The sequence below is a fragment of the Microtus ochrogaster genome, chromosome 2, assembly GCF_000317375.1.
Source record: "Microtus ochrogaster isolate Prairie Vole_2 chromosome 2, MicOch1.0, whole genome shotgun sequence".
In the NCBI taxonomy this organism is placed as follows: Eukaryota; Metazoa; Chordata; class Mammalia; order Rodentia; family Cricetidae; genus Microtus; species Microtus ochrogaster.
In genome coordinates this window covers 28,359,349-28,374,190 of record NC_022010.1, presented here as the reverse complement: position 1 = coordinate 28,374,190, position 14,842 = coordinate 28,359,349, and the positions used below count along the sequence as shown (strand labels likewise).

At 45.9% G+C, this 14,842-nt stretch overlaps 1 protein-coding gene across 2 annotated transcripts in view; it reads left to right on the top strand.

The window, feature by feature from the left end:
• The window catches only part of Lnx2 (ligand of numb-protein X 2), a 59,749-nt gene that overhangs the window by 27,431 nt on the left and 17,476 nt on the right, over positions 1–14,842 (top strand). For both annotated transcript variants that reach the window (XM_005344703.3, XM_026788796.1), the window contains exon 2: positions 6,207–6,676. In XM_005344703.3, the coding sequence (XP_005344760.1) occupies positions 6,264–6,676 (413 nt within the window). In that variant the 5' untranslated portion in view covers positions 6,207–6,263. The remainder of the gene's footprint in view (positions 1–6,206; positions 6,677–14,842) is intronic.

Genomic DNA, 14,842 nt, shown 5'->3' with positions numbered 1-14,842 from the left:
CTCTCTCTCGCTCTCTCTCTCTCTCGCTCTCTCTCTCTCTCTCTCGCTCTCGCTCTCTCTCGCTCTCTCTCGCTCTCGCTCTCTCTCGCTCTCGCTCTCTCTGCCTCCTAATTGTTGATAAGAATGTAAATTCTAAGCTACTGCTCCAGCACCGTGCCTGCCAGCCAACGGTTGTGCTCCTTGTCATAATAATCATGAACTCACCCTCTAAACTGTCGCCCCATTAAACCCTCTCTTCTCTAAGTTCCATGTGTGGTGTCTCCTCACAGCAATAAGAAAGTTTATTTTGAGACAGGATCTCATGGTGTAGCACAAGGGAGCTCAGAACTATAACTACTCACATTTTTATTTTATTTTTATTATGATGATTTGTAATTTTCGGAGGAGGCAAAAAAAGGTTCCTTTTCACAAAAAGGTGAGTGATGGACTTACTGGTTTATAAACACATGAATGTTTAGCTTGAGCTACCAGTACAGTAGATGTGGATGCTTGGGCTCTTCAGCGACGTGTTAAACAGCTTTCTCCTTCAGGGACATACATGTAGGTTCACGTGCTGTTGTAAGAAGAGATGACACAGAGCTCACTTCCCCTGTGATTGCTGTTTACAGACCAACAGTTCAGGAGTCCACCCAGGATGGGTGTTAACAAGATAGAGACCATGCCCACCCCCACAAGACCCTTCATGCTGCCTTCTCCCCACCTTCAAACCTCAGCAGCCATTGAGCTAGTTTTATTTGAATTTTGTCATCCCAGGAATGTTATAGACTCATATAGACTGAAAGGTTTTTGTCTTATTTATTTAAAATACAGCTTTAAAAAATTATGTGTTTACAATGAACCTGTCTGAGTTTATGTACAGGAGCACAGGGAGGTGGGAGATGGTATTGGATCCCCTGGAACTGGAGTTGAAGACAATTGTGAGCTGCCGTGTAGGTGCTAGGACCTGAACCCAGGTCTTCTGCAAGAACAAGTGTTCTTAATGCAATTTCTTGTTGTTTTGTTTTGATGTGTTTTGGTTTTTTGTTTTGTTTTTCTTCTTTTAAGATGGGATTTCTCTGTGTAGATCTAGTCTTCCTGGAACTCATTCTGTAGACCAGGCTGGCCTCGAACTCACAGAGATCCGCCTGCCTCTGCCTCCCGAGTGCTGGGATTAAAGGCATGCGACACCACCGCCCGGCCCCAGTCACACTCTTAATCTGGAGATTTGGTGGATTGCATCCGTGCCTTTTTTACTGAGTAGTAGTTTATGGTACAAGTGTGTCACGGTTTGCTCAGCTGGTCTGTTATTGAAGGGTCTGTGGGTTACTCCTGTCATCTGCCCTTTGACATTTCTGTGCAGGTTTCTGTGGGAAGCGAGTGTTTTAGCTTCTCCACAATGATGCGCAGGGATGTAGGTGTTGTGTCTATGGTAGTTGTGAGGTTTTGTTTGGATCCACTTTGCTTTCATACACTGTTTTCATTCCACAACTCCCAGAGTGGCTAAAGGGATTTTGAGGTCAATTTCACAAGCACTGCTTCATGAAAGGCAGCTGTCAGAGCTGGCCTGCAGTGTGGACTGTAGGGAGAGCTCGGAGCTGGCATCATGGAGAGCATTTTTCTTAGCCTTTGAGGTGAAGGAGCAACATTATTTGTTCTTTGTCTCTAAATTGCAGGATCCGTTCCAGCATGGTCATTGCTCTGTGGAGCCACAGTTTCCTCCTGTAGAGTCACATACTCCAGGCTCACCTCAGTCTCCTTTCAGTTATTAGTGTGTGCCAAGAAGTGGGAATGCAGAGCGGAACTGCTGTTGTTTGGCAGAACCGATACGGCCCCAGGCTGCCTCCTAACTGTTTGTGCTTACAGCCACAGACAGTCAATGCAGAGACACAGGTCTGCTTGAGGTGCTCAGAATAAGGGACAGTTGAGTGTTCTTCCCTACACGGGACATTTATACCACCCCCTCTTAAAGCCTCTGGACATTGCGGAGGAGAAGAGGGAAAGGAGAAGGGCTGTGAAGTGTTCTGCTGCATGGCACATTCAGTGTGGTCAGGATTTCCCACCACTGTGGCTTCTGCAAGGGGCTGCACAAGATGGGGCCTGCCTGCATTCAGTCACAGATTGGGGAGGGGTTCCTGGGGTGCCACCCCTCCCTACAGAGCTGTTGGCTAGGACAGAGTCTGCAGGAGGTGCTCACTGATGAGCCACCCGGGCTCCAATGGACAGTTCTAAACACAGATGACTCTGGTTAAACTCAGTGGGTCACAAAGTGAAGCAAAAGGATGTGAGTGTGGGGAAAGGACTAGTGGGGGGGGGTTACAAAAGTAGGAGGGAGATAAAGAGGGTGGGCAAGAGAGTAACCAGAATGTTTGAAATTGTCCCCAAATTTAGTGAAATTTACCAAAAAGAAAGAAAGAAAAGAAAGACACCGCCTTTCCCTTCCAGTAAGGGATGAGATACATAAGCAAATGCCGCACACAGAAGTTGTTAAGATGAAGGTGTGTGAAGAGCTGATGGGGAAGGAGCCACCCCAAGAGCTGGCAGGGTTCCGGAGAACCTTCAGGGTTCAGGGAGGGCATGGTGAGCAAAAAGGAGATGAGAGGAGAGGGTTTTCTCCGGTGCTGGGCCTTGGTGAGTCAAAGGGACTACAGATGTTTCCCATGTGACATAATTGGTAGCACTGATGTTTGCCAGCACTTATATATGGGCACCCTGTGTGTGCAGTCCTGCGGAGGGCAGAAGAGGGAATCAGAACCCCTGGAGTTCAGATGGTTGTGAGCCACCACGTGGGTGGTGAGGTCAGAACCCAGGTACTCTGCAGGAACTAAAAAGCTCTTAACTGTTGCTGCATCCCCAGCCCTTCATTCCACATGAGCTGAGCTGTGTTCTCTGTAGCAGACATAACAGATAAAAACTATCTTAAGTCTGTTTTCTGTCATTATAACAAAATACCTGAAGCTGACTACTTTATAAGGCAGGAAAGGTTCGAGAGCAGCATTCTCGTCTGTTGGCCCTGGTTACAGAACAGCAGAGAAAGGACAGGAAGTTGGTGACATGAGAAGCCAGAGAAATTCTGGACCAGGCTTGTTCTTGGACCCACCCACATTTGTGGGAACTAGCCAGGGTTCTGTGAGGGTTGTGTTCAACTCTCTCCAGGGTGTGTCCTCAGTACCAGAACGCCTTTCACCAAGCACCTCTCCAACACCATCATGCTGGGACCAAGCTCCCGGGTGTAGGGGCCTTTAAGGGACGGACACTCAGACAGTGACTGGGCTCTGAGTGTGTAAGGCTCATCCTGGACTCCACACAAAGGGGAGGGAATGGACCTGCTGGGCTGGCAGACTGGAGAGCGGTAGGGATTGGAAAGTGGGGCCAGGCCACCTTCCTTTGCTCAAAACTCACCTCATGTCACACTTCTCTTCCTGAGATCACTTCGTTCACCATCCACCAGTTGGAAGAGAGAAAGAATTGGGGTTTCTTCTCTTAGTAATTGCTAGTTGTTAGAGCAATGACAGCCTGGTCCTGCCGTTCTATCGTATTCATAGCTAATGTGTAAGGAATGTGTCCAGTGCTCACTGTTCTTTATACAGGCCCATTGCCACCACTGACAGGTAGGGAGCCTGGTCAGTGTCCAGCAAGGGCTGACCCCTCCCCCCAGGCCCACTCAGGCTCTGTGCTCCTAACTGCTTGTGCCAAGTTCAGTTTTGAGTACGTGTTTATTCCGTGGCAGCAAAGACAAGTTTTCTGGATGGGGGTAACGTAGTTGTTATTATGCTAATTTTCCTCATGAAAAGATTTTGTGATAAAATGGAAATAAGTAACTGAAGATATTTGGAGACATAGGGAACACTAAACACAGTAGTCTTAAGAGAAGTGTTTTCTTAGTCATTATGTGGGAGGCTACAGTACCATATATTTTGAGGAAAGAAGAATTAGAATAAGCACTATCACATGGAAGAAGAGCAAAAGATATGTGGATTTTCTTGCAGAGTAGGTGGAAACAAGAGGCTGTAGGAATTCTGAATTAGTGGTATTGCTTTCTTCTTCTCATGCGTCCTGCACTGACAGAATAGCTGCCGTGTTCAGAGCATGAAGAACAAGACTCAGGAGCTCCCTCAGGAAGAATTTGGTGTCTTGATGGAAGGAGGGGGTCCACAAGTGCTATTATTTTACTGGTTTTCGGGGAGGAACGATTTATCTGAGGTTGGATCAAGCTGACCTGCCTGAATCCCCCTCCCAATCCACGGCCATTCTTGTTAAATCTCTTAGAATGCTGGTGTTTGCTTTTGTTGGTTAATATAGGCGTATTTGACATACAGTCGTCTGATGTCGTCCAAGCCGGCTTTGAACTTGCCTCAGTCTCCCAAGTGGTGGGATTAGGAGTGTGTGCTACTCTGCCCAACTTTATGTTGTTTTAAAATGAGTACTCTGCATAAAATATCAGTTTCGGGGCTAGCAAGATGGCTCAGCTGGTGAAGGGATCTGTCTCCAAGCTTGGAAACTTGAGTTCAATCCCCAGGTTCCACATGGTTGAAAACTGACTCCCAGCTGGGTGGTAGTGATGCACACCTTTAATCCCAGTACTCGGGAGGCAGAGGCAGGTGGATCTCTGTGATTTCAAGGCCCGCCTAGTCTACAGAATGAGTTCCAGGACAGCCAGAGCTACACAGAGAAACCCTGTCCCCACCCCCCCAAAAAAGAACTGACTCCCACAAATTGATCTTTGATCTCTATGTGTACACATTTGTGTGATTTACATGTATACACACACATTTATGTTCACACTAAATAGATAAGTGTTTCTTAAAATAGCAAACACTAGCACAGACCCCATAGTCCATGTGGCACTGCTCGTGCTGTTCTTGGTGAGGGGCTCTCAGGCTTAGATTTCCAAGAGATGTTTTCTGCTTCTGTTTCCTGGCTGTGCCATGTGCCCTCTGGCCTCTCTGCCTTGTGTGGTGTACTTCTCTCCTGAGATGCCCTTATCCCACACTCACATCCCTGCTCTGACTGATGTACCCTATCACAACACAGAAGTATAGGGAGTTTTGTTTAGTTTTATCCTTTTGAAATATTTCCACAAAGCAAAACAGAGTTAAATGCCAATCTCTCCTTCTCTCTTGCATTCTTAGCCTATCCTGTGCTTGACTTTAAGTCTTAGAGTGTTCATCACGTGCAATTTTAATGATGGGTTTTCATAACCATCCTCCCTGCCTGCGTTCACTGCTCAGCACACATTGGAGGCTCAGGCAGTATCTGCAGAAGAGAGGCAGAGGACCTTTGCCTTTGGAGTTGCGTTTTTAAGCCCTAGTGCCTTAGGGCAGCATCCTCTTGGAGCCTCGCCTCCAGGTGGAGGGTGTTGAGAGTCTGGTGTTAGTGAAGGCATGCACACACAGCTGCTCTGTTAAACATGACCAAAACAGATCTAATTTATAACCTTTCCTCTGTGTAATTCAATTGTAGCATTCTTTCCTTTGGAATAAGACGTATTTAGAGAATTTGCACAGACATTGTTTTTATGTCCTGTGATGTGACTTTCCCTTTATTTTGTGTAGGGAGACTATTCAAATTCTTTGTGTTTTGAAATGTATTTTTCCCATAATGTGGATGGAACAAAGATTTTTTTTTTTTAGTTGACGAACAGAATTAGCCTTGACTGCATTTAAGAAACACTGCTTTTATTAAAGGCCGTAGAGGGATCAGCTCAGAACAAGGTGGTGTGAGATGACAAAGCTGCACTGTTGTGCACTGGGGGATCGACATTCCCAGTGGGCAGTGGGTGCATGGGGGCTCCATTCAGTGGAGCGAGGCCGTATAATTGATTAATTAGCCTTGAGATTCCCAGTGGACAGTGAGGTGCGGGGGCTTGGGGACCTAATCAGTGGAGCAAGGCAGTATAATTGATTAATTAGCCTTCCCGCTGGATGGGGTGTAGGTGTAGGGGACTCCAGCCGGAGGAAGAAGTCAGCTGTTGTCATGTTGTTCTGGGTGGCACATGTTGCCTTCGCTGTGACTCACAAGTTCCTTCCTTGCCCACATCTTGGCAGAGTGAATCATCCTCACTCTTTCTTCCTTTCTCACCCAACTGGCAAATTCATTTCCTTTATTATTTTTATCACTGTTTTGTATCCAATAAACTTTTTTGCTGAAAACTTGTCTAATATTTTATTGATCCTTTTACCTACCTTGATCGATACTAATTACTTTTGTTTGTTTGTACTTGGCTTTAGTCACACGCGAACTCCCGACAGTTGGACCCATGAGCCTGCTGACTCTGCTGATCCAAGATGGGAACAACCAGTGATGAGATGGTGCCCGTGGAACAGGCCTCCTCCTCCTCCTCCTCCCTAGACCCCCTGTGCTTTGAGTGTGGCCAGCAGCACTGGGCAAGAGAAAACCACTTATACAACTACCAGGGTGAAGTGGACGACGACCTTGTCTGCCACATTTGCCTTCAGCCCCTGCTGCAGCCGCTCGACACACCCTGTGGACACACGTTCTGCCACAAGTGCCTCAGAAACTTCCTACAAGAGAAAGATTTCTGCCCACTGGACCGCAAGAGACTTCATTTCAAGTTGTGTAAGAAATCTAGCATCCTGGTCCATAAACTTCTAGATAAGTTACTGGTTCTGTGTCCGTTTGCTTCCGTGTGCCAAGATGTGATGCAGCGCTGTGACTTGGAGGCACACCTTAAGAACAGGTAAGCACAAAGGAGCAGAAAGGGTACTAAGGAAGTGTTACAGAAGGGTGGCTATAACAGATAGTCAAACACACGGCTCAGGAAGGGTGCCTCATGCCTATAATCCCAGCATGGGATGCAGAGGCAGGGGGATTGAGAGTTTGAGTTCTGCCTGGGCTACATGGTGAGGCCCTGTCTCCAAAAAAAATTACACACAGTAAAAAATAAAGCACCAGTGAATACATGAACCAAATCAAGTGAGAGATGCGATAAATTAGTTGCATTGGTCCGTACTTAATAATACATCTCAAGCCTGAGTGTGAAAGCCACAGTGTACAAGTACCACTTAGTAATATTTTCTTCATCATACCATGCAATTTAAGCTCAAATGGGTGACAGGTGATAATACTAGATTCCTTTTACAAGGGAGTAAGGGAGTTTGGCATTAAAAAAAGAAACTAAATGAAAACATTCTTTTGTCTGGTTTATTTTCCTAAGGAAAAATTGTACATGAAGATTCGTATTGCAACATTGTGCATGGTTGGTGCATGGGAGTCAGTCTAAGAGTGGTGAAAGGCGTTTGAGGTTGCGCATGCCTTTGGCAGGCAGACCTCTGTGAGTTCCGGGCCAGTCTGGTCTAGGTAGTAAATATGCCTGTTACAAACAAAACAAACAGCAAAAAGAGTGGTGAAGGGTTAAATACACCACAGAACACCAACTCACAGCCAGTGAAAATGGCAATTTTATTTGGGAAAGTATGGAAATGTGTTGACTGTTTCAGTTTGCTGAGCTCTTGAAGATTCTGTGTTGAGAGGTTTGACTGAATAAGAACAGCAATTAGAAAAGTAAATATTTAGGGCTGATTTTTGCTCTGATAAACATTTGTTTAAAATGTTAAGTAATTTATTTGTATAACTAGTTGGTGAGTCCTATAATTTGATTTTAGTAAGAAATGACTTCCAAAATAAATTATATAAACCTGAGTTGGTGCCATAGCTCATTGAATAAAGGCACTTACCACCCAGCCTGACGATCTGAGTTTGACCCCTGAAACCCACAGGGTAGAAAGAGAGAACCAACTCCTGCAGGCTGTTCTCTGACCTCCTCATGGACACCCACACATAATACATTCACTCACACACACAGGTATGCAAATAACAGCACATGTCTGCAGACTCACATGAAGCGTCAGAAATACATGGATTTGTTTCAAACATCAGTTCAAATGGCTTGTGTCGTATTGACTCTAACCAGCATTAGTCATGTGCATTGCACATCATACTGGATTCTGATGAATCACAGGTCTCATGTAGAATGACACACCAAATCATGGAACTAAAGATTGATCCAGTCCTTTCATCTCCCAGTGCATGACGATTTAGAGCTAGTTAATATATGGCTAGGCTTAAACTCTGTTATCTTGTGTATGTATACCACATTACTCTACCCTGGAGTCTGTCCACTGCTCTGCTGTAGCGAGCATTCAGCATTTCATAGGCATGTGACTGGATGTAATGTATTCTGTTCTAGGAGAACAGTGTTATAAAGGAATCTCATTTGTTAGAAATAACTGAATCGTGAGAAACCGAGGCATGGGGATTGAGAACATCATGTTTTGTTGGCATAGAGCTGAGGGCGAGGCCCAGTAATAGCAGACTTGCCCAGCATGTACAAGGCCATGGTTTCATCTCCTGCACTGAAGGGGGCAAAGTATTTAAAACTTGAAGTGTGGAGATTTATAGAGAAATTGCTTGAACCCAAGCTATGTTGTCTAACACAGGGAGCCAAGAGAAGGCAGGATTAATAGAGACTTGGAAAAGCACATAGCGTGGCTGTATATTCTGTGTCTCTAACACCAGCAGGTATCTGAGCTACCCACCAGAGACTTTTGAATGTGCTAATCTTGGTCAAGCCTAACTGCATGAATAGTTTCTCCTCCTCCTCCTCTTCCTTCTTCTCTGTAATACATGTTTTATTTTCTTGTTAAGTTAGCATACAAAGTACTCGCATGTGCCCTTTAGTCGGCATCTTGTCTTTTGTGTTATACCAGATATGTATGATCAAGCAGTTGTGAAATTTCGCCATCAGCATCATCTGTAAAGCACTTCCCCTTCCTACTTCCTCTTCCATCTCCCACACCTGACATCCAGAACGAGTGGTCATGCTTATATGGGGGTAAATAAGTTGTGCGCTTGGCGCTCGTTTAAGACAAGGTTCAGAACTGGTTTCTTTGCTCCAGCCTTTTAGGAAGAAAAGAAAAACCCACGGAAAAGCTGAGAAGGCCTCAGCCTGGATAATGTCAAGCAGCCTGTCTCTTGAGTATGCCGCCTGCTGTTTGGGCTGTCGAGCTCACTGAATTTCCCATTTCATTCACCGCGCTTTTTAACTGTGGGTTTTCTCTGTTACACTGCATGTTTCTCTGTTGATTGTTGCTGGTGAGATATATTCTCCTGTTCACCTTCAGTCGCTCAGATGCAGTTGCCTTTAGTTCTCGGATAGTTACAAATTTAAGTCATTGCCTCTTTGTCCAGTATTGGGGCTTCCTTCTGTCGGTTTCCCTTCATTCTGTCTTTTCCTCTGCATGGGCCTCACTTGTTTCTCTGACTCTTCATTTTGTATCAAGCACTTACATATTGTAGTGTGTCAACTCAGTGAGTTTCAGGCCTTTTGTGGCAGGCTCCTCCTGTGTACTGCAGGCTGTGGAACCCCCAGACCTGACTCAATCTCCAAGTGCTGGAATTATAGGCATGGGCCACCATGCCTAGCTTTATTTTATATAAGTACTGTGAATTAAACAGAGGACCTGATGGGCTAGGTGAACACTTTACCAGTGAGCTGTTTATCTCTGGCTTGTTTTTTTTTTGATTTTGAGAACAAGAGTAATTATTTGCCTGTGCTGGCTTTGAACTTACTCTGTAGCCCTAACCAGCCTTGAACTTGTGATCTCAACCTCCTAAGTATTAGAGGTCTATACCATCAAGCTGTCCGCAACCCCTGCACTCAAGACAGAAGTTTTGGGATTTTTTTTTCGGGGGCGGGGGGTTGTTTTATTTTTCAAGACAGGGTTTCTCTGTGTAACCCCCTGCTGTCCTGGAACTCACTCTTTAGACCAGGCTGACCTTGAACTCAGAGATTTGCCTGCCTCTGCCTCTCAGTACTGAGATTAAAGGTGTGCACCACCACCACCAGCTCAGGGTTTTATTTTTTAACAAAAGCAGCTGGGCAGTAGAGGCAGGAGGATTTCTGTGAGTTTAAGGCCAGCCTGGTCTAGAACAGGCTCCAAAGTTACATAAAAACCCTGTCTCAAAAAACAAAAACAAAACAAAAAGCTACTGTGAGATGCCTGGGCTGTTTATACTGGGCCAGTGCTGAGTTGGTCTGGTGGGCAGCGGTACAGGGGAGTCTTCTAGGAAACCAGACAGGCCCATGAATGACACTTCTCTGAGCACAGCGCTATTGAAGGTGCTGTGACCTGCTGGTCATCGCTCTCAATTGTTCCTGAAGGCCTACAGCTTCCCAGTGTGACATGTAGCTGAGGAGCTAGGGCTAGTAGCAAGGCTAGTCATGTGCAGAGCCTTTCCTTCTTCCTGGGAGTCAGGCACCTTGAGAGAAAAAGTGCAGGCACACACAGAGCTCAGAGGATGGCCTCAGGCGGTAGTACTCACCCCTGACCTTCTTTCAGACGGGGTCCTCTCTTTGTCCACTCTGGTGAAGGCCAAGCTTGCACGTTTCTGATGACTCACACACACATACACACACACACAACGTGTGTACACCCTTTCTGGGATTACAGACACTCCCCCAGTGCTGGGCTTTTATTAGGCTCTGGGGATCTGAACTCAGATCTTCAGGTTTGCCTGGCTTAAGCACTTTACCGGCTGAGCCGTCTCCCCAGCCCACCAACCACCTTTCTTAAATAAATGCTTTCTTCACCGCTATGACCTTTTGCCTTATTTCCAGAATTCAGACGTAGTTGGTTCTGATGATTTCTCCAGTCTTCTCATTGCTTTTATGGAGGGGAGACTTCAGACACCCTTGCTGTGCCATTTTTGCTATCTGTCACATTGGTTTTGTTTGTTATCTGTCTTTATTATATTCTAAGCCACTCACACTATTTCATATTCATGAAGGACCTGGAGTAGCATGGACCTTAACAAGTATCCCTTTACCATCTCATCGCCATCATCACTGATACTGCTGATACTTCATCGTGCCTTCTGCCACACTGTGCCTCCTAATGTTCCTGTGCACCTCATAGCAAGGAGTGTCTCTATGGCATAAAACAAGTTACTTTGCGTGTGATTTCTTCAGAGAGCTAGAATAATGAAACAGATGCATAACCTATGGGAAAGGAAAATCCCTCTGTTTGGGCTCTTTGCTGCTAAATGAGCCCTTTGGTTTTATTTTAATTAGGGTTTGGGGTAGACCTGCGCATTTGAAGTCCCCGAGGAGGGGCAGCCCGCAGCTTGTGGATGACTGCACTGCTGTTGTAATAGGAGCAGCAGGCTGTATCCCGCCACCCGGCTAGCTTTACCCAAAATAATTACACGGAAACTGTATTCTTTTAAACACTGCTTGGCCCATTAGTTTCAGTTTCTTATTGGCTAGCTCTTACATATCGATCTAACCCATTTCTAATAATCTGTGTAGCTCCACGAGCTGGCTTACCAGGAAAGATCTTAACCTGCGTCTGTCTGGAGTGGGAGAATCATGGCGACTCACTGACTCAGCTTCTTTCTCCCAGCATTCTGTTCTGTTTACTCCACCTATCTATGTTTTAACCTATGAGGCCAAGCAGTTTCTTTATTACTTAACCAATGACCTTCCTCCATCACACTGCTCCTACCAACTACTGCCTCAAAGCTCTGCTTGGACAAGTGTGTCTCAGCCCATATATCTCCTGATCTAATTCAATGCCGCATGCATTTCTAGCTGTTTGGTTTACTTAACTGTTTTAAGCCCTCTATACTAGTTTCCTGCATTCACTAGGTCGCCCCCTCTAATGCTACCTGGTGTCTGCATTGTTGTTGAGTGCTCCATCTCCAGTGTACGTAGAGATTTTGTTGTGTTACCAAAGCCAGCTTTAGACTGGGACTTAAACATCCTCATGCCTCAGCTACTAATTAGCTGGGGTGACCCTTTCCCACACCTGACTCTGCACGGGCGACCCTCTCCCACACCTGTGCCTTGGAGGTTTGGGGTGCTCTTGTTTTGGTTTGTGTGCATATGTGTGTGTGTAGAGCCAGAGGACAGCCTTGGCTCACCACCCAGGGCACTGGCCACTTGCTTGTTTGTTTTTTTCTTTGTTTGTTTTATTTTGTTTGCTCGATTTTGAGGCAGAGTTTCTCGCTAGCCAGCAAACTCCAGAAAGCTGCCTGCCTTCCTGGCTTGGTAATCCCAGCACTGGGGTTATAAAAGTGCACCACCACACCCATTTTGTTATAATATGGGTTCTGCAATCTAACTCACATCTTCCCTCTCATAAGGAAGCCCTTTACCAAGGCTTTCTCATTCTAGCACTGGCTTGGCTTTCTTTCCTGTTTGTTTCTTTGAAAATGGGATCTCCAAAGAGGGAGACTCTGACTAGCCTGGAATTCCCTTTCTAGACCAGACTGGCCTTGAACTCAAGAGAGCTGCCTGCCTCGTCCTCAGCGCTTGGTGCTTCCTCAGCTTGCTTTTTGTTTTTGTTGTGAGATTTAGGGTCTGTGTGTGTTGAGAGGAGATTTCCCTTAACCTACCGGCCTTGAGCTAAGTACAAGAAGGACAGCCTTGGACTCTTGATCCCTCTGCCTGCACCCCTTAATGCTGTGATTATAAGCACATGCCACCACACCCATCTTGACTTTTTGATGATCCCATAGGTCTGTTTAGCCCTAATATTCCGTAGTGGCGTTTTGAAGTATTTGTTGGTAGAAAAAAAACTCAGTTTGTTTTTAAAGGACTTAAAAAGAATTCCACACAAATAAACTTAGTATTGCTATTGAGAAAAAAAGCCGAAAGCCTTTGAAATCTGATCTGAGTGTTCTTGGACTGTATCTCTGCAATTCAGTTGCTTTTGTGATGTTGGCTTAACTGAGTTTTCAGTGTCCTGTGTACTAATAGAACAGTTGTGCGGATGCAGGAGTTGGTGTACATCATGGTGTTACACAGGGACCACCAGAGTGTGGCCTCCTTGTGCTTCCGTACTATGTAGTAAGCGAGGATGGCACTGACCAGGCTGTGGTTGTGAGCTTTTCTCTGTTTGAGCCTGCTCTGAGCTGCTCGCCCCTTGGGCTTTTAACAGCTCTGCGTGCATTTTGCATGTGAAATTCACCTCTGTAAAGTGTATGCTTCAGCGCCTCTTTTGTGTATTCCCAGTATTGTGTGTCATCCAGGTTCTAGAACATTACAACAACTGGAAGGAGTCTGAAACCATTAGCAGCCTCTCCTCCTCACAGGTTTTGATCAAGCTGCCCTAACTTAAGTTCTCCACTTGTAACTGTAATGTCCAGTGTTTATTTGTTGGAGGATGTGGTTGTTGTGCTAATTATGCTGGCTAGTTTTTTACCAGCTTCACACAAGCTGAGGGTACGTGGGAAGAGGGACCCTCTCCTGAGGAACTGCCTCCATCAGGCTGCTCTGTAGGCAAGTCTGTGCAGCATTTTCATGATTAAGGATTGATGTGGGCAGTGCCACCCCTGGTGCAGGTGGGCCCTGGATTGTATAAAAGGCAAATTGAGCAAGCCATGGAGAGCAAATGTTTCTCCATGGCCTCTGCTTCAGTTCCTGCCTCCAGTGTCCTACCCTGACTTCCCTCGGTGATGGACTCTAAACAAAAGGGGAAATAAGCCCTCTCCTCCCTGAGTTGCTTTTGGCTGTGACAGAAACGCTTGTGTTAGCCAAGCAGTTCTGAGCTGCTGCTCCCTCTTTCTGTGGAACTCTCCACCTTGCTGCCTCCTGTGAGTGCTGGGGCACAGACAGACACCACCAGGTGCCTTCTGATTGTCAAATCAGACTGACACTTTTTGATCCTTGTGTTTTGCAAGATTGTGTCCCTGGGATTGAAACTAGGACCTCAGCCATGCTAGACCAAAGTTCTGCCTCTGTGCCACACCCAAGCCACTGGGTCTATCCATTTGTCCCTTTGGAGAACTTGTCTCATGTTGGCTTTTTCTTTGTGGGCCCTCTTTTCTGCCTTGATTACTTTGCTGTCTTCCGCTCACAGTCTCCTGCATGGTGGCTCTGTCGTGGTCTCCTGAGCTGTGGCCCATCCTGTTAGTATGGGTGTTCCCAAAGCTTCTATCTATAGACTTCCTCCCCTGACACTGGCCAAACGAAGTCATTTTCCCATGTTTTTACGTGATACCATTTTAGTCTTTCCTGTTCTGCGGGTGGCTTCCTGTTGTTAAGCGTTTGCTGTCCCATCAGAAATGTGAGCATGCTTGCTTCTTCCCTCTAGCAAGCTTAACTTTTCCATTTTAAAATTAATTTTTACTACATTTAATAGCTATAGGATAGGTGTTGTTTTCCTTGTACAGCTCTTCGCTGGCTAACTCTGTTCATGTAGACCAGGTTGGCCTCCTGAGTGTAGGACCAAAGGCATGTACTGCCATTGAAGACCAGCTGTTACCCATGTGGGTGCATGTATTTTGGAAATTAAATCTTTTTAATTTTTTTCTTTGAGATTAGAGTCTCACTATGTAGACCAGGCTGGCCTTGAATTCAGAGATGTCCCTTCCTCTGTCTCCTGTGTACCTGGATTAAAGGCATCCATCATTCCTGGCTTTAAAAAGATGTTTTAGGTTATCATATAGAGTAATGGGTTTCTCATGGCATTTCCATACTTGAGTAGTCATAAATAGAAGAAAATATAATGGTATGTTATTATGTTTTGTTCTTACTCATATTCTTCCAGGACTGTCCTCCTGGCTTCCTTCTCCCGTTGTGCCCCTTCCTGCCAAGTGGTCCTGCTCCCATGCCACATGTGTTCCGTTACGTGCCCTCCCTCCCTCCCTTCCCCTCCCCTGCTCTCATGCCACATGTGTTCCGTTACGTGCCCTCCCTCCCTCCCTCTCTCTCTCTCTCTCCCTCCCTCCCCTCCCCTGCCCTGTGTGCAGTTGAAATAAGATCAGCTGTGTTCCTGCTTCTGCCCCATGCCACGTTTTCCAGGCCACAATGACATGAAGAACAGTGAGCCGAAAACTCCGG